A 22,425-nucleotide genomic window follows, 5' to 3' on the forward strand; every position below is an offset into this window, starting at 1 on the left:
ATAGAGATGACAATTTCTGCTTTTTAGTTTGCAAAGTGATTTTTTTTTTTCCTTCAAATGCCCCTTCTTTCCAGCAGCTCCAGCCTGTGTCCTTCTTCCTAAATGACCCTCTTTTCCTCATGCTAGAGAGGAATGCAGTAGCAAGGATGATATTCCTTTTTGGGAACATTGGGCACATCGGTAAGATCCATGAGTCCCTGAGCTGCAAGCATGATTAAAGTTATGTTTTATTGTGCCTTAGCCAACCCTGCTATGAAACAGGGGTAATGCTGCTCCCCATCTCAATGTCTCAGAGGTGCTGTGAGACCTCTGTCCTGTTAACATGAGTGGTGACAAATGCAAGCCCTGGGATGAAGAAGAAAATCATGAAATAGGCTGTTTGTAGGAAAATCATGGCCTTCCCATCACCAACAGTGGCCTTGCCAGGAGTCAAATTGATTGTCCCTTACCATACACAAAGCCCTTCTACCACCTGAGCTAAAAATGACCTTTCCTAACCTGCAGGCATAGAGCAGAAGAGAGCCCATGGATCAGGTCCAAGGACCAATAAGCATTCACCCTGGGGTAAGGTGCTTACGCTGCCAAAGCAAAATGCCAACAGGCATCCAGACATGCCTGACAGACATCCATGGAAGGACTAAGTGGCAATATGCCCTCCACAACGTGCTCCTGCATTCAGTTAAACCCCATGAGTACAGCGGTGGTGCTTGGTGGGCATCAAGTGTCTAGGATGGGCAGGGGGGACAGAGAAAAAGCAGGAATGATCAGGAGAGCAGAGTCCACTTGAGGGACAGATATACAGAGGAGATGCAAGACTCTCAGGGATCTAGGCACTAATAGCTGCAAAGATGTTTTGGGGAGTTAATGACTTTGATTTGCCTTGAAGCATCAGAAGCACAGGAAGCCTTTATAGCCGTCACTTGTCAGACAATGACTTGGGTCCGAACCAACCACCTTGCCTGCCCCCTGCTAGAAAAGTGTTGGAAAAATATTGCCCAGCTCTTTACACAAGGCCTTTTGTCGTCTGGTCAGCTTCAAAAACATTTCTTTTCTCTCCCAAGTGACAGCGCTGCCATGAAAAACAGGAAGAGATTGAATACAGTAATTTAAACAGTCAAACTCCATTTCCTGGCAAAAGGAAAAGAAAATACCGGCAAAAGGCAGAAGCCAGGTGATAGCTGAGGACAGACACTTTGATTATCTTGGACAGATATTTGCTCTGTGTATCCGGTAAAAGATATAGCGGTGGAGGTGACACCTTTTCATTTCAGGGACTAGAGTCTGTTAGGCTGCAGAGCGGCAGGTGATGCTGCGAGGCATCTCAGACTGATGAAGAGACCAGGATCTCCCAGGATAACAGCCCTGGGTTGCAACCAGCTCCTAAGCTGACAGTTGGGATCACATGCCAGCAACACTCCATGTTTGGGACTTCATTGCAAGCCAAAGCTCCAGCAAGGATTGACGTTCCTCTTGCATCTCCTCAGCAGGCCCTGGCACCCTCATGCTGCTTTGGGGTCAGTCTCCAATACCCTCCTCTTCTTCATCCATGCTCGTATGTCCCACAAAGCAGTTCACCTTCTTGCTCCCCAAGGCAGAGGGGAAGGCATCCCAGTAGTGCAATTGTCACCAGGTTTCAAAATGCACCTGTCATTAATCCTATTCCATAGTAATGAATATCAACAAATACCCTAATGATCAAGTCCTGTACAGAAATGGCCCACTTACTTACATTTCCATCCTCCTCCCAAAATGTTTTGTTTGTTTGTTTTTTTAAATGCAGCATTTCCCAATTGTATCAACAGTTAATTACAAAGTTTATGGAGCATATTTAAACCACAGCCTTCTTTATACAACATGAAGATTGGTTTTCTGGTTTAAGCAGCCTATTTTTTCCATCTAGAACAGCCCTTCTTTCTGCCAACACTCTGCATGTCCATACGGCCTTGCTCCCTCTGCTCCATATATTGATGTGCCACATTGCACCACAGAAATGGTCACGTTTTGGTGACACACGATTCTCATGCTAGATAGCGAAAGGGGATGAAGATGGTCTCTGTGGCTATATAAGTAGGAATGGCTTCAGTATCAGGAAAGGAAATTTAGATTAGACATGAGGGAAAGCTTCCTAGCAGCAAAAATAGATCATGTAGGGAGAGAGAGGAATCTCTATAGCTGGAGGTTAAGAACAGGTGAGACAAACATCTGTCAGAAATGTTATAAGTAGGGCAGAAGGGCAAATCAGATGACCTCGTAAGATTTTTTTTTTCTTCCCAGACTCATTTTTCTCTGATTACATGAATTTCTAAGCATTTAAGGTCAAGTGTACTGTTTAAATATAAGCTATTATCCTGTAGTTGCAGAAAGGAAAACCAGAGAGGTATTACTCAGAACCTGAGTGAACATCACCAATTCACAAATCAGCTGCCCAGGCATAAGAATCCACCATTTTTTCCTGATTTATGCTGAAGATGAGCAGGAGGACAGCTATAATATAGGGACAGGAGAGGAATGAACACTGAGGATCCTCTATTCAGCTCTGGACTTCTGTATTTCCCATTCTGGAAACTATTCTGTCATACTGATAGCATCTGCAACATGCACACGCGGCTGGCACAAGAGAAGCACAGGCTCATTACGCTGTTGTGTCTCCATCCTTTGCCTTCACGTTGGGTTTGCAAACCAGTCCAGGGCAAGTTTCCAGGACATCCAACCCTGCAGGACATCTGGAGACCCAATGTCTCCTGATGCATGTTAACCATGAGACACAGTGCATCCAGCCCATCTTGTTCCCAGGTCCTACCTGACCTCAACTTTCCCAGCTCCAGCTGCACCAACAAAGCTGCCTGACCAGAGAAGCTGCAGACTCTGCACCATACTGCTCTGACCAAGTGCACTGTTCCCCCGCATCCCTGTAGTTATTTGTGTGCATATTGCAGGTTAGGAGAATGGTTTCCAAGACACTTTTCTTGCCCCGAAGTGGCCTTGAGCGAGCAGTACACCAGGGCAGGAGCAGAAGCATCCTAACATGTGGATCCCCTCTGGATCAGCTATCACCCTATTAGAAAAATATTTGTTACCAAAAGCCAGACCTGACCACGCACTGAGATGTGAAGACAGTATGGTGAGCCCAGCTCCATAATCCATGGTCCTACAGTTAATACCATAAAGAAGGGCTGGAATATGTTTTCTAACAGTGCTTCTCTGCAGTGCTCAGGGAGGGTTTCCCACAGCTCATCTCTTCCCATCTGCTCAATGCCAGGCACAGCAACTGTGTCTGTTCATATGCAGGATTTCGCCTGCTAACGGCAGGGCAGCAGAGCTGAAGTTCAGGTCTGGCTTTGATCTCAGGCAGGTTAAGCCTCTATTTACGCCAACAGAGAAATATTTGACATCCACACAAAACCAGGAAAAGTCTCACTGATGGCTTTGTAATTGGTTTTAGAGCTGCTTCAAATACATGTGCTAAGAGGCAGAGCAGCATGCTGGTGGATGGCTGGCAAGCAGGACATCAGCAAAGGAGATGAGGCCCTCACAGACATGTATCCAGTCTCCAAAATACTTCACCATCAAATATTTTCCAAGCTTAGCGGCTGGACTCTGCAACCCTTACAGCAGCCAAGTCACTAATACCTCTTCCCTCGGGCAGCACAGCTGATCTCAGACAGGGCTTGCAGCAGCCCCAAGTAGATTCATTTAAGGAGAGGATAGCCCACTTAGTTACACTTTTCAGATTCCTGTTTTTCTTCAAGGATCTCTAGGCTCTTTCTCCAGCTGAGAAGCTTTAGCATCTCTGATCTACAGTGAAGAAACGCAGTCACAAATATGCTCTAACAGTTTTTCTCACTGCGTCACCCAGTCCCTGACTCCTTGTCCTCTCCCCAACCTCTGCAGACCTCCAAATTCAGTCTGATATATCATTCTTCTCACCCCAAGGGACACAAGAAATCTGTTGACCTTTTTGCTCCTGTCTAGAGCCACAGAAACTAGGTGACTGAGAGGTTTGAAATCTCCTGACTTGAGAGGTCCAGTGCTGCAAACCTTAGTATGGAGCACAAGCACAGCAGATTTGCAAATGCATGGAAAGGCTTAACAGCCCAGGAAAGAAACTCCAGTGGGAAGCTCTCCGCTTCAGTCTAAAGGCATCTCTTTGAATGTGCAGAGGCCTTGAGGCTAAATAAAAAAATCAAAGCCAGATTTGGGCACAGCCTTTCTCCCTGTGCGATACTCTACAGGGAGCTTTGCAGGTCAAGGCAGAAGAGATCCCAACTAAAATGAAGGACTTGTCCCTCCACACATTTGGTGTGGGAGTATGAGAGCAGTGCAAGGTCAAGCAACAACGCTGAGGCCACTGGTGTAAAGGGGAATTAGGGCAGAGTGAAGCAGGACCAGTCTCCCTGCCATGAAATTTCTGTCTGAGTTCCTCTTGTTCCGTCCTTGTCCTGCAAAGGAACAACAGCAGGGATCCCCCAGCAAAGGAGGCTTCAGTACAAAGGAAAGCCGGAGCAGTCCCATATCCAGAGCCCTGACTGTCTTGAGATTACGGGGCAGGAAAGCTCTCTGGTGTTTCTCCGTATTCCCTTTGCTCAGACTTGAACTTGCCTCTCACTTGAAAGAGCTAATTAAGGAAGGAAATCAAAGCCCAGAGAAGCAGCTATTACAGCAGCCTGGGTGCAGTGCTGGCTGTAATGCTGATTTCTGTGCGTGGTATCAAAGCCAGCCGTATGCTGGCAGGACTGACGTAGATTTCTGCAATGACACTTTAGAGAACCGACAGAATAAACTAAGGTAATTTCTGAAGACCATTTGTAGGTCAGGTAGACCGGCCTCTTCTCCACTCCTGCCCTTAAATCTTGCAGCATTTAATCCTTGATCTGCAGCCAGGCCTTAATTTTTCAGTGCAGAGGCAACACAGAGCTGGCTGGAAACCGGAAGACAAGGGACTTTGATGGTTAATGACCAGTGCTTCTCAGCCCTAGAAGAAATGAAACCCTGGCTTCACAAGACTGCCTGAACAATCCTACTCCTACTCCAGCCCAGGGAGATAAAATTACACCAACAGACACAGAAACCAGCACAAGCCATTGACATTATCTAGGTCCTGTTTCAGTTTAGGTTTGAGCCAAGACTACCCAAGGAAATGTGATTTCACTCCTAATGAATTGCACAGTGAAGTAACTACAACAGGCAAATCCCTCCTAAAGGTTTCAAGGCCCCTTGGCTTAGTTCATCAGCAAACATAGCATGTTTGGGGAGGTCAGGAAGTGACACCTTCCTCAGCTCATCCATGAGCAAACTGAAGCAGGAACTGGTTAAATTAGGTAGCATGGTGAGCTGGAGGCAGAGCCAGGACTGGAACGAGGCAGTCTCAGTTCCTTGGTCCCTCCTCTAATTATTGGGCCATGCTCTAAGATCTGTGAGCACATGAGGAGGTTACGGTTGGGTGCTTAGGGACTTCACTTACTGCACTGCTACAGGGAATGTCCTTGACTTTGAGCCAGGCCAGATCTAACGTCCCCTCTCCCCTGTAGCAGGACTGCAGTCTGTCCTTGATGCGATCATTGATCTTTTTCAGGACAAAGATGCAAAGAGCAGACTCATCCAAGGACTTCATCTTCCTTTTCTGCCCCTTGGAGAAGACTGTGAAGAGGATATCATCCTCAGGGCCAACGCCCAAAGACTTTGCTAAGATGGCTCCAGCCTTAGACAAGTAGGCTGCCTGGAGCAACCGGTACTCCACCCCGTTCTTCTCACAGCCAATGGGCACCTCAACATAAGAGTTAAAGGCTGTGTCCTCCTTACAAAGCCGGACCAGCTTGGAGGTATAAACCTGCTCCTTCGTGGTGGATCCAGGTGGTGAGATCATCTCAGGCTGCAGAGTCAAGAAGTAGACAAAGTTACCACTGCTGAAGCCATAGATGTAGTAGATATCAAAGTCAGGGATGATGGTAAAGGTGTCTGAAGGGATCTTGATCATAGAGGCCACAAACTCATCGTGAAAGACATATGCAAACATCCCATCTGCCTCGGAGTTCTTGGTGAGCTTCCTGCTGGAAATAGTGGGGAAATACTCAGGTTTTCCGTCCACGGCAGTGGCAATGAACAACTTGTCATCCATGTTGCTGTAAGAAACAATGACTCCAAAAACAGAGCCACTCTCATTCACCCCAGAGAGATAATGCTCCTTCTTGTGGAAGGGCTCTCCCAGCTTGAAGAGGTCATCCAGCCTCAAAAGCTTGCAGATTCCCTGGTAAAGGCTCCCACAGGCTATCAATCGATTCTCCTTGTAGTCTATGAGGAGCATTTTGTTTATGTTGTTAGTGGGAGTCAAGGGTTCGTTGCAGGTTTGGACTATCCTGGGAGGATAACATTTGGGATTATCTTCATCAGGACCAGTCTGGTGGGTCACCAGGACCTTCAGGTCACTGGAGAGTTTGTAGATCCTGTTGACAGCTCCCAGGTAAATGTGCCCAGTTCTTTCATCAACCACCAAGTGGTTGAAGTTTCCCTCTGCTTGGTCTCCAGTGAAAGTGATGAAAGGCCTCTTTGGACGGAGTGGCTGCTGCCTACCAAGAGGTGACACTGTGGTGGATAGCAGGAGGTGAGAAACCAGGCAAGTCCATTTCCACATGGCCGGTGACATGATTAGAAAGGTTTATATTCCCAAGGGGACGAGGATTAAAAGCTGTAAGAGTCTTCAAAACACCAATTCCCTGGTAGATTTTGTCCTACAAGCAAAGAGAAAAGAAAACAAAAGTGCATTACTATGGAATATTCCTTCCTCCTCCCCCCCTCACAACCATGCCATCATCAGAGTGTATTTAATTGCTAATCCTCCCTTTCTCGTCTCTGAGCTCTCTACTTAAAACCAGCACAAAGGGAGCCCTACTGAAAGAAAAGATGCTGGTAAAAAGAGCAGAAATCACATAGCAGAATAACAAATCAGCACCTTTTTACTTTCCATTACACACACACTGTGCCCCATGGTGCAGCACAAAAATTCACTGGAAGCCAGAACAGTGCAGAAGGCTAGTGGTAGAAACACCAAGCAGTATTTCTGTTTACACTGCCAACTTTGACCCAATTACATGTTTCCTATCTAAGAAGACAGGACTGGAGAAGGATTATTGAAGCCTAGATAAGGTCAGGGAGCTGCCTATAGGGACAAGTCCAGATGGATGATGAGTTCTTTTGCAACCCTTGAAGTTTGCCAGGAAGCAGACAGCTCTGGTCTGGCATTAACATCCTTTCCAGGAGACCTTGGTCCAGAACGGGCCTGTTTGAACAGGCTCTCTGTGGCTTCCAGATCAAAGCTGCCTCATGCCAGTCCAGCCTGGAGTACAGATGTAGGGGATTGTGATGTGCCAAACTTCACAGCCATGTCTACCAAGGGCATGTAGCCAAGAATGGAGAAAACTGAGCACCAGGTCTCCTCCTTTCTCTGGGCTCTCACCATAAGTCTGATCTCCACTCACTGCACAACCAAGAAAATGTTGTCTAAAAGAGAGATACAGTTCCCCTGGGCTTCTCGGATGACTGAGAAGAAAAGGGTTGCCTAACTATTATCAGTAATAAAGTCTAAAAGACTGCAAAATAGGAAAACTAACAACCCAGGGACTGGCCTCATGACCTTCCAGAGAGGGAAGAGGGCTTCCTTGCACCACTCAGTCTCTCAAAATCTCTGAGGTTTCAGCCAGGATGGTGAGAGCAGTACGGGGTTCCAACAGCTTCTGTAATTTTATGAGCATATCACCAAGCCACACCCTCGTGCCACTGAAATGCATCTTCCTACCCAACACACCCATCTGCTTCCTGTTCCTTCACTTTTTCATGGCTGCTTCTGTACCAAGAACTTCTTTGGCTCTTTATGGCCCCACAAAACATGTGGGAGATGGAGTCCTACCAGCTCAGGTCTCACAAGCCTCACCTGAGCCTCCTTGATAAGTGCTGACTGCAAAAACCTTGTTACTGGTGGCCAGGCTAAGGCACACAAGTCTTTCCTCCCTCCATCCCTCTTTAACATCCAGATCAGAATTTCACAAAGCTGTTCTTCATTTTTAAAAGGACACAAGCCAAACCCCAGCTCTGCTCCTGCAGACCAGTGTCCTAACACCTCTCTTACAGAGTGACTTTGATGAAATCAGGGTGCAACTAGCTGAGCAAAGGTGATGACAGCCAGCCCCATGCAAGTGGGAGGCAAGGAAGAAATCACTGTTTGCAGATCCCAGCAGGGAGGAAAATGTAGCAGTGGCACAGGTCTGGATTCTCAGCTTTTTCAAATCTGTACAACTCTGCTAACGCCAGTGGAACTGAAAAATTTACTTCAAGAAATAATAAAGAGAATAAATCCTGTCTTCTTTTGACCTGTAGACTGATTAGGTGTGGTAGTGGAAAGGGTAAGTCTGGGCTTGTAGAGAATCCACCACTTTTATGCCACCCCAAATGTTTCAAAATTCTCACAGTAGCTGGAATTTCAAAGCTGTTGTATGATCACCTTCACCTCCCACTGCCCTCCCTACCGCAGCAGCCGCAGGCATTGGATAGATGACGGACAAAGGTCATTTCACATTTACTTTAGGCGTGTTTACCCTGTTCTGCTTTGCCTTTCTGGTCAAGCAAATATTTAATAAAATCAAGCTTATACTGCAGAGTTTGCAAGTCTGCCTTGTGAGCAGGAGAGGATTCGCTCTGCAGGGATACGCAGGCTGGTCACGTAGGCTTTTAATAACCTTTATTATGATAGATAGAGCAGCAATGGGATGAGCTCTCGCCGCACAACCATTCCTCTTTCAAAAGAGGCCATCCTTGAGAGAGCAGCAGAAGAGGGAAGCTGTCCCTGTTTGAGTCCTGTGTTCAGAAACATCACGTGGCGACCCTGAACACCAGCTCCCGTCACTTATGAGTTATGAACCATATTTCTAACAGACACTAGTTTGATTGGGCACTAGACAGATCTAGGAAGAAATCATTCTTTTCAAGTACTATAAAGATATCTATTTTACCCCTATATTTTACTATATTTTGCTCCTCTTAGTCCTGCAGAGTCAGCACAGCTGCAGGACAGGGAAATGCAAACTGCTGTGACCCAGAGACTGAAGAGGTAACGAACAGACCCTCTTCTGCAACAGGAGCCCTCTGCTCAAAGGTCATCACAACACCCAAGAGGAGAGTTGCAACAACAGGAGGAAATCTGCCCATTAAAATAAGTGGCCAACACAACATAAGAAGAGATACACTCCAGAGGTGAAATCTTTGAGGCTCAAGCAGGTGAGAATTATGACTGACTTTGAGGTGAGACTGTCACTTGTAAAAGAAGGGGATGGCGAGGGAAACCTTCCTCCAGGAAAAGACAGCAAATTTGATCTCGAAACCAGAGAGATCCCATTGAAGAACTCCAGGAAGGCTGGGTGAGGAGTCCTTTTTGCAGCAGACAAGAGCACTTCAAATGTAGCGAACGTCATGGGGAAAGATGCTCACCTGCAGAGGTAAGAGCATCAACACTCTGCCAGCACCGATAGCCACCAAGCAAGCACAGGAGCAGCCTTTTGGGACAAATCAGGGAGAGCAGGAGTCTGGAGCTACCTTGCCATCTACCATCAGCCATCTGAGTGACCCCAGGAGCAAGATTTTTTCTCTGTACACTGCTGGCATTCACTCCTCTCCCATCTGCTCATGTTGCTTGCGTTGCACCCTCTGTCCTGAAGTCCCAGTCAGTACTTGAGCCTCTAAGGGCTATAATTTATAATTTGGCTTAATTAATAAATAACAGCAGAGGGCAGAGGCAAGGAGGACTGGTTGTTTAGCTTGCAGAATAGAGCAGGCTTTGTACTACCCCTTAGAGGATGCACCAAGGAGAAGAGGGTTATGCATGTCTTTTTATTACCCATGTCTGGATAGCAGAAATCATAGCAGCTGAGAAGACAAATAATACAGTGCTGTAGACATACGCAGTCTCTTAGGCTGCTCAGTCTACAAGAGAGTAATTATGTTATAAGAAAAAAGCAAATAAACAAAAGGCCACAGTGAGCAGGCAGTGAGGTCTGGACTTAGGCTCTGAGCTGGGTATTTCCAAAATAAACCCAAACTGCCTCCCCACAACAACCAGGTTCACTCGCCTTTTCCCCGAGAGACATGGCCAGCAGCGATGCCATGACCCACCCTGTAGGGACTCATGTGTGAGCCCAGACTATCCCTCTACGTGGCTGCTGCCACAACAGCCTCTTCACCAGCACGTTCAAGGTCCCTGGGAAGGTCAGACAGTCTCTATAGCCCTAGGGATCTATAGGAAAAGACCTTTTGGTAGAAAGCAGCCCTGCTTTTTCTCCCTCAGTCAGAACCAGCTTCCCTTCCTGCTCTGCTGCACCCTTCACATGCAGTGGTTGTACTGAGAGGATGCCACATGTCATAATACAAAGCTTTTCATCAAGAGTGGATCTCCTGAGTGGGTCTCTTCGCCACCCCATAGCATAAAAAACCCCAAGATACTGCCTACCTCCTTCTGTGACCATGGTTAGGCTGTGGTGCTACACAACCTTCACGACATGCAGCAAACCCAAAGCAAGATATCATTATTTTTTTCAAAAGTGGAGCTACACCAGATTTGAACCAAGTCTGGACATGAAATCGAAGCAGTGGAAGGCAGCAAATCCAGTTGTTTCAGACAGGGTTCCATCCATGGTCAGAGGAAGGTCTCAGAGTCAGCTCCCACATAAGGCCTCACACCACTCTCTTGCCTGTGGAACTAGCATCTCAATTCTATGGCTTGCAAATAACACATTCCCCATAAGACCCCTTGAATTCACACAGTTCAGTTTAAGGACTGGTTTCCTCCTGAAAGACAGCAAATTATGTTGCTACTCTACAGTGTGGTTATTTTTTTACTGCTATTGACCATTTCCAGCAAAGGTTAGAGACCACTGAGTTAGAGGCTACATCCTGGTTCTGCTCAGGGATCTCCAGAACACGATCCCAAGACTCTACAACATACAACCCTAGAGTAAATAGATGGGGCCCTGAACAAGAAAAGTTTGGATGCAAAAAAGCCTGAGAGGAAGAAACTTTCCTAACTTCTTTTAATTTGGATGTTGGCTGTTATTAGATGAGAAAGCTAGGGAATGCTGAACACATCCTCAAAATGCAGCAGGTTTCAAGGAGACAAAGTCAAGAAGGATGTGCTATGGCTGAGGAAGTAGAAATAAATCAGGAATAAACAGAACACAAAGGACTGGTCTGTCAACTGAGAGGGAGGGAAGGACGAGGGAGGTAGTGTACAGGGAGAGAGGAAAGAGAGAACTGGGGCATTTGGTTTTGATTGACAATCTCACAAAACCCATGGTCACATCTCTGTATGAAAGACTGGCACAAATCCACCCCACTGCTCCTGAAAGGAACATGTCACTGGGTGAACATGGGAGATGACAGCATCTCCCCATTTGGTTCACACACACACACAACCCTCCTGCCATCAAAGGTGGCAGACAGATTCACATCACCCGGTCCCCTGCCACAGCTGCACGTTGGCAGCAGGGACACTGCAAGGTCAGAGGCAAGAGGATCCACGTGTGAGAGCCCGGATGCAAAAAGCCATTGAAGAAAATCAGCCCTTGGTCCAGCTTCAGCTTCAGAACAACAACAAAAAAAAAACACATTAGAATCCAGAATACAACTAAAATGTGCTGAAAAACAGCACTGAAAGGGGGAGAAAACCCACCACCTCCTCCTGCACGGTAGGTCTGACACCAAGCCGGAGTCCCTGCGGCTGGTGGGATGGGATCGGTGAGTTCTCCACCAAGCAGCACCTGGCTAGGAGGAAGCCAATGGCACCCAGGATTCCTGGGTAACACAAATGGCATGGGCTGGGTGGTTAATGAAGCCCAGCGTTAATCAGGTGGCATGCTCCTCTGTTTACTTTTGCTCCACACAGGCACAGCTATTCATTTCCCGGGATGCGGGAGGCTGTGCAGAGATGCTGACGAGGCAGACGCCCTGTGACGGAGACAGCCCAGAGCAGTTCAGCACCAAGTGCAGCTACACAATCCCTTTAATCTCAGCTAAAGATTTTTTTATTTTTTTCCTGGCTTCCTTTAATAAACCCTGATTACCATGGATAGAAGCTTTTCTTTGGGAGCCTACATGACGAGAAAAATCATACAGAGACATTGTCAATAGCTCCCACAACAAAGACTGGCTTCTAACTTCAGCTAAATCCTTTCTCCCTGAATTTACAACCTGTCCAACCCCTGACGGAAACAGAAGGAGAGTCTCTTTTTGTGGGCATCCCGTGCCAAAGCATCTTTTCTTTGGAGATCACCACAATGAACAGATCCCAGAGCAAGCTGCAGCTTTACCCAAATAAAGAGATTAATTTCAGGAGTGATTGGTTTGCAAGGCACTTAAGCTAAGGTGGGACAACATGGCCTTCCCTCATCACACAGATTATTCTACTCAGGCACTCAGATGGTGCCCATCACCTTGTTACCTGTGCATCTGCCAGAAGTGTATTAAATGATGGGATTAACACTTACCATGAATGGGACTTCCTTCTTTTTTTTCAGGCTCCCCCATGAGATAAAATTGTATGTGGATGGTGTTTCTGCCTGCATTTTAGACTTGGTTTCCTATCAGCAAAAGCAGTTCAGAGCTGTGCTCCTTCGTGCTTCGAAGGGAGAGCAAAAATGTTTGTAATTGTTTCTCAGCTCCTCCAGAAATTTGCTACACAGAGATTCAAATAAAAGTACACAACTATTCAGTGTCACAGAAACAAGAATGGAGTTTTGAGATCATGGAAATAACCTAAAAAATCCAGAGATCAGGGTTAAACTCTCTTTTCTGGAGCAGACTCAGATGTGAGTTTCCATGGCTGAGCGTCACCTCCACGACCCTGGTTACAGTATTTCCCAGTATCCTGAAAGTATTCTGAGCCCATCTCTTTTACAATTATTCCTTATCACAGTAACTGGGGAAATATAAACCCCCAGACAAACAAACTATTGTAGCAAGAACACACAACATCATTGATTTTAAGTGAATCATGTTACAACAGTGCCTAGCTTTGTCAATCCTACCTTGAGGAATGTGTGTATGAGACCATATAGGTCCGAAGCACTGAGAGAAGTGAAGAATTGCCAAAAGCCAGAGTGTCAGGTTGACTTCTGTATTAAAGTCTCATTCTTGTCCCCAGCAAAGCCATCGTACACTCCTGGGACTCTGTTCTCCCCACTACAAAGTATTTCCCTACTATATTTCACTGTAGTCCAGCTCTCATGAGGTTGGCAGTGCCAAGCTAGCCAAGAAATTAAAAGGCACTTCACAGGTAAGGAGACCCTGATCAGCTCTAGACAAGAAGAGGAATAAACACGGCCTCTGCCCCTAAAGGAATGATGAATACTGAAAAGAAAATCAACTAGGTTTCATCCCAGCAGGTCTTCCCTTGTATATCAATTACAGCATTTTAGGACAGCCTTGGGGAAAACGACATTTCCTTCCTCAGAAGTCAAGATGATGCTTGCAAATTCCCTTCGAGGCTTTGGGGGTTCTGAAGAGTACCGAAATGAAGTATTTACATTTTCTAGACCTGGTTCAGATGGGAGCCCTAAAACACCTCAAACGGCAAGGAAGGGGCTCTGACCCCAGATTTCTCTGTGACTCAGCAGGCAGCTATTTTCTTGTTGGCTGAGGCACTATAACACAGTTTATGTTGCATTGAATGCCAGTGGGTGGATGTTTCCCCCTGCTTTGCAATCTTGGGAAGATCTGTGAGACACAAGTCCTCTGTCTCAGGCTGAAGTCTTGTAATTAGCACTGTATAAATCCACAAAGAGCAAAATCTCGTAAAACAGAGACCATACTTCAGCTGTCTCCCAAAATCCTGGCAGAGAGAGTAGCTCCGTATTCACAGTGACTTTGTGATCATCGGCTATTTTACTCTCAAGATCTATATAGGATGCCGACAAGGATAAAAAGTGGGACTTACTTAAAGGAAGAAACAAAACCTTTAGGCTTTGATGTACTGGTTTTTGGAGCACTAAGATCTATATTTGGAGGTGGGGAAACCACTTGCAAAGAAGCCAGGAGAGAATCCCCAGTCTTCAAAGTCTGAGACTTCACTACATATTCAAAAGGCAGCTGGAGCAGAGCAGCCTGAAAGACATGGGGTAAAAACAACAGGACTGGGAAAATCAGAGATGATACTGGGATGGGGAATAAGATTTGGAAATAAAACTTCAGAGGGACGTAGAACTGGTGGATTTTCTGCACAGGATAAGGCTATCTGCAAACCAGATGAGGTCCAGTTACCAGTACTTGATGGTTCAGAGTATGGGAAGTTCTCTCAAATTAAGAATGTACCACCGGCCAGCCCAATGTGATTAAAGCAGAGCACAGCTGTATAGCCACAGACATCCAGGATCCTCTAGAGTAAGGACCATCAATCCTGCAACTGCACCAGACCTTACAGTCAGAAATAGACTGAACACACAGCAGGAGTAGGAACATAAAGAAAATGTTGTTAACAATACTATATTACTGGGAGGAAAGAGTCAGACAGAGGTGTGATGATTTCTCTTCAGTGAAGCAGGGTTTGCAGCAGAGGCTAGAACAGAGTCTCCCTTTATGCTTTATTCAGCATAAAATTTCCTCTTTTCAGTTATGGCAGGTATCCAACCATTTTGGAGCAGCAACCACTGGGGCCAGTGGGAAGATCTGACACAGCAAAACCTTCGTCTTCAGCTTCCCATGCGAGTGGCTAAAGAGAGCAGATGAGCAAGTACAGGCCCATAAAACAGGGCTGGCTGGACCATCTCAAATCTTAGCCAGATCTCAAGTCCAACACACACATCACTAGCGGGAAGGAGTAGTGCTGACCAGTGTTTACTCTCCCAAACCCTAAAGGAATGCTTCAGTTTACTGCAACTATTAACAATATTTTTATAGTGAGATCTGGACTGAAAATTATGGGAAAAAAATATTAGACATCTCCTTCTTTCATTTTCTCAGCACTTACTAACTCTGACCAAATTCCTAAATGCTTCTGGGTGGATTTTTATGTACCCATGAATCTCCTGGGCAGACACGTGCCACTGATTTTATCACTTTGCCTTTTACATGACCACTCTTCCACCAACTGGTCTCTATCTTTCAGCCCTTGAGCAGGTCAGATGAGGGACAGTCTTTTTCCATGTTTCTATAGCACCCAGGGCAATTAGGTCCTGATCTGATTAGTTCATAGCTTGCACACGTTAGCTGAAGTAATCTATTTCTGCTGACCCTATGGGCTTGAAAAGAGATCTTCAGATGGCAGAAGACTGACTAGTCCATACTTCTGACCCAAAGTTCACCAGCCCAGGCATCTTCTGCAGATATGAATTTGCTACAGACCACGATCTCTTCTTTACAAATGAAATAATACTGCACCAAATAGACATTTTCTGAACAATACTAATCAACCGCATGTTTTACGTGGCTTTCCCTTACAAATATAATAAAAACAGCATTAAAATTGTTTATTACTTCTGACTGTACTGGCACACTTTTTGTCAAGTTAAAAATGAAGCAGGACTCAGTGCAGTTGCTGTGTTCAGAGTGAGATTCCCCCTGACAAAAAATACCCAAGATCAAACCAAACAAGACATGTCCTCTTCAGAAGACTTCCCCTCAGAGTAATTTGGCTAAAACCTTCTGTCCCTGCTTGCCTTGGATTTTTTTAGAAAAGGGCCATTGAGATGCCACCCAGTCCTAAAGGTAAATGAAGGGACAGGACTCGGATGGAGATCCCTGTGCTTGCACTAGCAGAGACACCCAGCTGAGACACAATTTCAAGCCCAGCAAAAGCAAGGGAGATTGACTCTATTCATTGAGCTGATAGATGTAATGAGGCAGTGTGGACACAGCCCTGATGAGCACGAGGTTCGCAAGCATTTCAAGGAGGTAAACAAAAAAAAAAAAAAAGTACAGTTTGACATCTATGCCACCACAGTTCCATGATGTCCCATTTTACAGACAACACAGGAAGACCACAGCAGAAAATTAGCAGCAAACTCAACCCCTGCTTCCAAAAAAAAAAAAAAAAAAAAAAAAAAGAAAAACTAAACACCTTGGATAAACTATTACCAATTCGCTATTAATTTTCCCTTCCAGTGACTTTGTCACTGCAAGGCAGAGGACAAGCCTAGTTGCTGCCAACACACACAAAGGCCAATGGGATGTTACTCCTAGAGCCTTGTCTGGCTGTTGCTTCAGGATAACTAGCTCCAAATCATGCTTGACAGTCTCAAGATACTGCTGAGCTAGACAGGACACCTATGGCCAGGATCAGATACAGACAAGAGACAGAATTGTGTTAATATGGGTAAAAAGATAATCACATGCTATGTTTGTTAACAGGAAGATTAGAAGAGAGCTGATGTTGGATACACACACAGAGGCTGCATTTGCAAGGAGATACACAAATCCATCCTGTACAGCATACAGACACATTTATTTTTGCACAAAATTATGCAGTTCCTGTACTCCCGGTGCAGGGCAGTGTGTGCATGCATAATTACACCGAGCATTAGCAGCAACACCTATAGCTCAGGTTGGCTGACATGTTCTGTACTAAGACTCAGTTTTAAGGTCCTCATTACTTTGACAGACCTGAACAGCTCAGGGGACGATTTCCTCAGCCCGGTGACTGCCTCAGGCTAACATCACCGTAGAAAGTTGCATTCAGAATGGCTTGGGCAATTCTGAGAACTAAATTAGGAGAAAAGTTTTTGCAAGTTATTGATTTTTTTTTTTTCTTGCGTTTGACGTAGGTTATATTCTTTCTACTGTCTTACTGAAAAGTTTCCATGATTTTGAGGCAGTAGTAAAAAATGGGAGGGTCCTCTCCTGCTGTCATGGGGATCTTCTGGCCATGCCTGAAAATCTGTCTAAATTTGATCAAGTTACAGCACCTAATAACACCTACATTGCAAGTAAACATTTTTCCTTTTCCACTACTCTCAGGGTGGATCAGACAACGCTTGGGCTATCACCACAGGAGGAGTAAAACATGCTCAACATCAGGGATGAAGGGACTAAGCAGGTTTTCCCCATGCTTACTCGCTGTCAGCTGGTGGTTGTTGTGGTGCCAAGCACTGCTGCTGAGGAAAACTCTTCTGTGCTCCCTGATGGACTTCAGCTGCAGCTCAGCTTAATTAACCCAATTGGAAAACAAAAGAGGAGGGTGCTCTGACAGAAGAAAAGGAAGGCTGGAAAGTGGAGGAGGGGGAGAAAATTGGGCAGAGACTAGGAAATGTGGGCAGATTGAAGATTTGCAAGTTCTGTAACCACTGAAACATCTTCTCCTCGTGAATGGGGCATTGATTCCACAGCTCTTGAGTCTCTCAATTTCCCTAAAATGGGTTTCCTCCAGCTGCTGACAAATCTGGAGGTCAAATCAGTTACATAAGGTTAAAGTTCTGGGGAGACATTTCCATTTTTGTCTTGCTCAAAAGCTTAGAAAATACATATCAAAACAAAAATTGCCACTACAGAAAGGAAAAGAAGGAAGAAAAAAAAAAAAAAAAAGAGCAAGTAGTTGCTGAATGACTGTAGATGTACCCAACATCTTCTCTAACCCTTCTATGTGTGCAAATAAGAGGTTGCACAAGGTCTTCCTGAGCAAAGGACAACACTATCCCCTTCCAATTCCTTCTCAACACCAATATTTCATGTCAAGCTTGCAGTGAGTTACCAAATTACAAGATTTAATACAACCAGGAGCAGCAGTCCTTATTTACATACTATTCTTATGTAAGTTAAAACCACATGAATTATGTGGGAGGATGGGGTGGCACAGACCCTGATGACATGATGCTGCTGTTACTTTTCCATCCTGCTGTAGCTCATACCAGCACATCACATCTTGTCCTGAAGGGCCCTTCCAGGTCCCCCCAGTAAAATAACACATTGCTGCTTGCAAGGGCAACTGGCAGCTCGAATCAAGACGTTCCTATGAAGAGCGGGCCCCCACCTCCAAAAGTTTCAGTCTAGAAAAGCTCCAGGGACACAGAGGTCCAGGGAAGTGAAGACCTGACCAAGGTCACACAGTGTCGGCATGGCTGAGACAGAGATACAGCCCATGGGTTTAATCCCAAATTAATTGCCATAGTGACAAGTATTCTGCAGAGCCACCCGTGCAGCACCAGGGGAACCTCCTTTAGAGCTGATTTTTCTCTCTTATCACCTCCTTTGGTGCATGCTTTAGGAACACACACACACCCTAATGGCTCCTTGAGCAGTAAAAATCCCATCAGTCTTAAACCCATCCACACCACCAGCACTTTGTCAGCATCAGCAGAATGGGTGCGTTACACACTCGAGCGTCGCTGTTGAACCTACTTTAAATAGTTCAGTGGTCACCGTGCTCAGCTGTGAGTCTGCATGGATGCGTCCAGGACGTCCTGAAATGATACAGGGCAGAGTCCTGCTGCTGGCACCCAGCCTGCAGAGATGGGGGGAGGAAGGGAGGAGGCGTCTGCCCCAGCTACTCAGCTGCTAAGGCTTTCTGCAATTTATATTTGTGCTTCCCCACATGGACAAACCTCAAGAGGAGACACTGTCAGGCTGCCATCAGCAATGGCACGTTGTAGACAGCTTCCTGCTGCTGCAAAGCACACCTGCAAAAGGCAAAATCTCTCTTTCTCCTTCCATAAATATCTTCCTTTGGCCAGATATTCAGGTGCAAGTGGAAGCTGCAGGATCTGACCCTTCATTTGCACAAACACATGCCTAGTGCTATCAACTAATCAACAAATCACCCTAGTGCAGCCGCAAGGAGGGTGATGCAATTGTTTTAGCTATTTGCACAGCCTCATAATCACAGACCCATCATCACAAAGCTGTGTTAGGATAGGTGTTAGAGAGAAAACCCAGCACCAGAAACAGGCATATGAGCCTAGTCAGTCTGCAACAGATAGTTTATGGGTTTGCAATAACCAGTGGTTTCAGATCTGGGTTGTACTACCCGGAAGAAAGTTACTTGTTTGCTTAGAGTCAGCTGCAAGCAAACTGTCACCCTAAACTCTAATTTCATCCAGATCCAAACACCATCTGCTTCGTTCATCTCTGTTCATGCAGTCTATGGGCACCTGTGTCTGAGATGAGGGGCATTTTTAATGCGGGGGCGTGGGAAGGTCATCTCTGTTCATAAAAGCCTGCTCATTAGAAATGGAGGCCTTGATAACACTGGTCGTAAGACCTGAAGAAATGCTACAAAACAGACACACAGGTGCTGAAAGAGTAAGACCCACAGAGGACTGGTTTCCACGTGCACTCCAGCCCCTCAGCCTGCGTTGCAGGGGGCAAGCCTGCCCTCATTTTCCCACTGCCTCCATCTCTCTACTCATCCCTCTCTCCAAAACAAGCCTCATTGCTCTCTTCCCTCACCTCACAGGATCCCACAGCTGCGCTTCGGGTGCTGCACAAGTCTCAAATACTGTAAAAAACGTGCCAGCCCCTGCACATGCAACCCTGCCTTTTGGGGATGCAGTCACAACTGTTTCAACAGGAGGTAGGAGCATCCCCCACTGCTCCTGGAGAGCATCATCTGTGCTCCAGCCCCCCGGGGGCCTTGGGTAAGGGGCTGGAACCCACAATGTCTTGTCCTGGCTCCTGCATGGCTGGGACACGCAGCCTGGGGCCGGCTGGAGGGAGGCTTGGTTGACTGCAGATGGATTTTAATGACATGAGGCATCCACTCAGACAGGAGGCTGGGCTGAAATTTGCCCTCGCTTCAAAAGTTAGAGCCTGTAAATCTTTTGCTCTGAGTAAAGGAAAAAGTCAGGGAGGGGAGGAGAGGAAGGGAAATGAAGTTTGGGTTGCTGCTGGTGGCAATGTTTGGCTGAATGCAGCATTGGTTTGTACTGGGTGCTGCTGAGCTTATTGGGACAGACCTGGGGACCGCATCCAAGTGCCACTTTTGGGCTTATTTATTTTGTTTAATTTACTAAAACAAAAGCGTAGCACTAAGTAGAGACCCAGACATCTCCAAAAAGAGCCCAACTAGCAACTCCCTTTGCCAGACTGACTCTTGCTAGGTCAGTGTCAGCAAACTCACTCAGGAAACATAGGCTTTGCCCCGTGGACCAAGTCTGTGGATATGGCTCAATACTGTGCGGCGAATCAAAATCCAAATTGTCCTCTGTCTCTGCAGTAAATAGGAAATCCCCATCAGCTGCCTGCAGAAGGGAGTCCACAGCTCACAGCTGTGGTTCTGCCAGACACTGGAGAGCTGGGATAAAAATTGTAGTGGCAAACACAGGTGTAAAAATGCTATCGCAATTCAATGGGTTATTAATAACAATATATTTCTCCTCTGTGACCATCTGTATCCCATACACCCCCACAAATCCGGCACTTTCCTCTTCCAGCTACAGCACTCTCTCTCTCAACCAGGGCAGATAATTCCCTTTTTTTCCCTTGCCTTCAAATCATGCACAAAGATAGTGCTCAACAGGTGGTTTCTCTGGTACGGTCCATGCAGACTAACATTGTGCCAAGCACCATGAACTCAGAACAGAGGTTTTTCTACCAAGGTGCCAGAAATAATACAAATAAACTCTTCTTCTCTCCCTGGCTTTATATCTACAGCTCCACACTTCACTACCAGTGGGGCTTTAAAACTAAAACAGACTGGGCCTACGTGGCTTGAATTTATTCTGGAAATTTATCTCTTTTTGCTGAAAGCTCAGTGTTTGCTTGATCTCCCTGACTTCCAAGTCCTACAAGTGCCACATGTTGCACAGCTGGGTTCCTGACGGAGAAAGAAAACAGGAGGAAAGAGAGAACAAATTTTACACACACACACGTATATGTGTGTATATATATATATACGCACACACACACAAATGCAATGGCCAGGGTTTTCAAAAGTCACCTGTGAACTTCAGCAAAGTAGCTTCAGATATCTCCAAGGGATGTATGCGCAGGAAACACAGAGCTCTTGAGCTTCCAAAAATCTGCTCTCCATGGGCCGAAGAGGAAGGAAAAGGAAATGGGGGTGGGAGGTTCTCCAAAGGACTTGCTGCTCTGAAGATGCTCAAGACCAGCTCTTGCAGGAAAGGATTTACAGAAAAAGCTGTATTGGGGAAGGCTGGAGTTAAGACAGGCAGAAGGAAGAAGGACAGATCTGTGTGGCAGTAAGGGTAATGCTGACTACTTTTAATTCTCAAACTTGATGGAGTGTGACTACTAAAATAATAATGTGTTTGTCCAGCTCCAGGAGAATTTGTTCACCCTCACCAGCTGTGACAGGAATATCACCGGGCTCCAGCACAGCTAATGGTCCCACACAGACATGGGCAGCAGCATTCACTCCCAGCCTGCCAAGCCAACTATAGAGCAATAAAAGGGGAAGAAAGTCTGTTCATCTTGAGCAGCATTAAAAAAAAAAAAAAAAAAAAAAAACACACAGAAGAAGAAAATGAAGAAAATGTTATTTCCTGTGCAATGAAGTATTGCGCTCTGTAACAGGAGGGGGGAAAAAATCAAAAACAATTCCAACTAGAGATTCAGTTCATAAATACAGGAGAAGGTCAGCTTCCTCCTCACCAATAACTCGGTGCCGCAGGAATCAAGTGTGGTATTTGATACAGGGCAGATACCTGATTCCTTCCTCTGCGTGGGAAGGCTGACACACGCATCCCCCACCGCTCTCTGTCCACCTTCCCCACCACATAACAGCACTGCCACGGGCCGGTTTAGGTCTCTTCCGATCACCCTGCCTCAGCAGCAACATAAGCCAGTTTAAAATCCACTCCTTCTTAACGCTGAACTGAGGAAGGGATTATTTTTTTCCTGTGTTTGAGAACAAGCAGTTGCTGTAAAACCTTCTGCTTCAGCCCAGCAACAACAAGACCTTGGAAGAGGCTAATTATGGTGGTGATGTAAGTCACCCACTGGCAGAGAGCTGTGGAGAAGAGACAGGCGAGCACAAACCTGCACCTGGAGACCTTTTTGCTTCTTATAAAATAAAGCTGTTTCTTCTGCTTGCACTACCGGGGAAGGATAAGCAAGAGAGGAGAGAGGACAACCACCAAGTCAAACTGCTGCATGGAAGAGGCTGTGTTTTTCTCTTCCAACTCACTATTGCATGTTTAAGGAACACAGTCTTCAAGCATCGCACTGTAACTTTGGCATATCCTTGTGCAAGTATGGAGAAGCCTCAAAATTATCCTACACATGCCCAGGAGGAAGGGAGGCAGAGCAGGAAAGCAACCTGCATGGACACATAGGCTACTGCCAGGGGGAAATGCAGCCCCTGTGCATCGAGTAGCAGAAGCCACAGACACGTCTGCATGAGCACGAGTCCGTGCACGACCAAGGACTGAGAAAGCAGATTGTCACCGAGTCGCAATCTGCTTGGGATCTCCTCCAAGCTCGTGGCACCTTGTGCTGCCCTACTTG

General features: G+C 46.0%; 1 protein-coding gene across 1 annotated transcript in view; it reads right to left on the minus strand.

Moving 5' to 3' along the window:
- PLXNA4 (plexin A4) overlaps window positions 1–22,425 on the minus strand; it is a 458,133-nt gene that overhangs the window by 423,721 nt on the left and 11,987 nt on the right. Inside the window, exon 2 of the mRNA XM_042792117.1 lies at window positions 5,462–6,725. Coding sequence (XP_042648051.1) covers window positions 5,462–6,640 — 1,179 coding nt within the window. The 5' untranslated portion in view covers window positions 6,641–6,725. The remainder of the gene's footprint in view (window positions 1–5,461; window positions 6,726–22,425) is intronic.

This window comes from Tyto alba, unplaced genomic scaffold (genome assembly GCF_018691265.1).
Source record: "Tyto alba isolate M040663 unplaced genomic scaffold, T.alba_DEE_v4.0 Super-Scaffold_2, whole genome shotgun sequence".
NCBI lineage: Eukaryota > Metazoa > Chordata > Aves > Strigiformes > Tytonidae > Tyto > Tyto alba.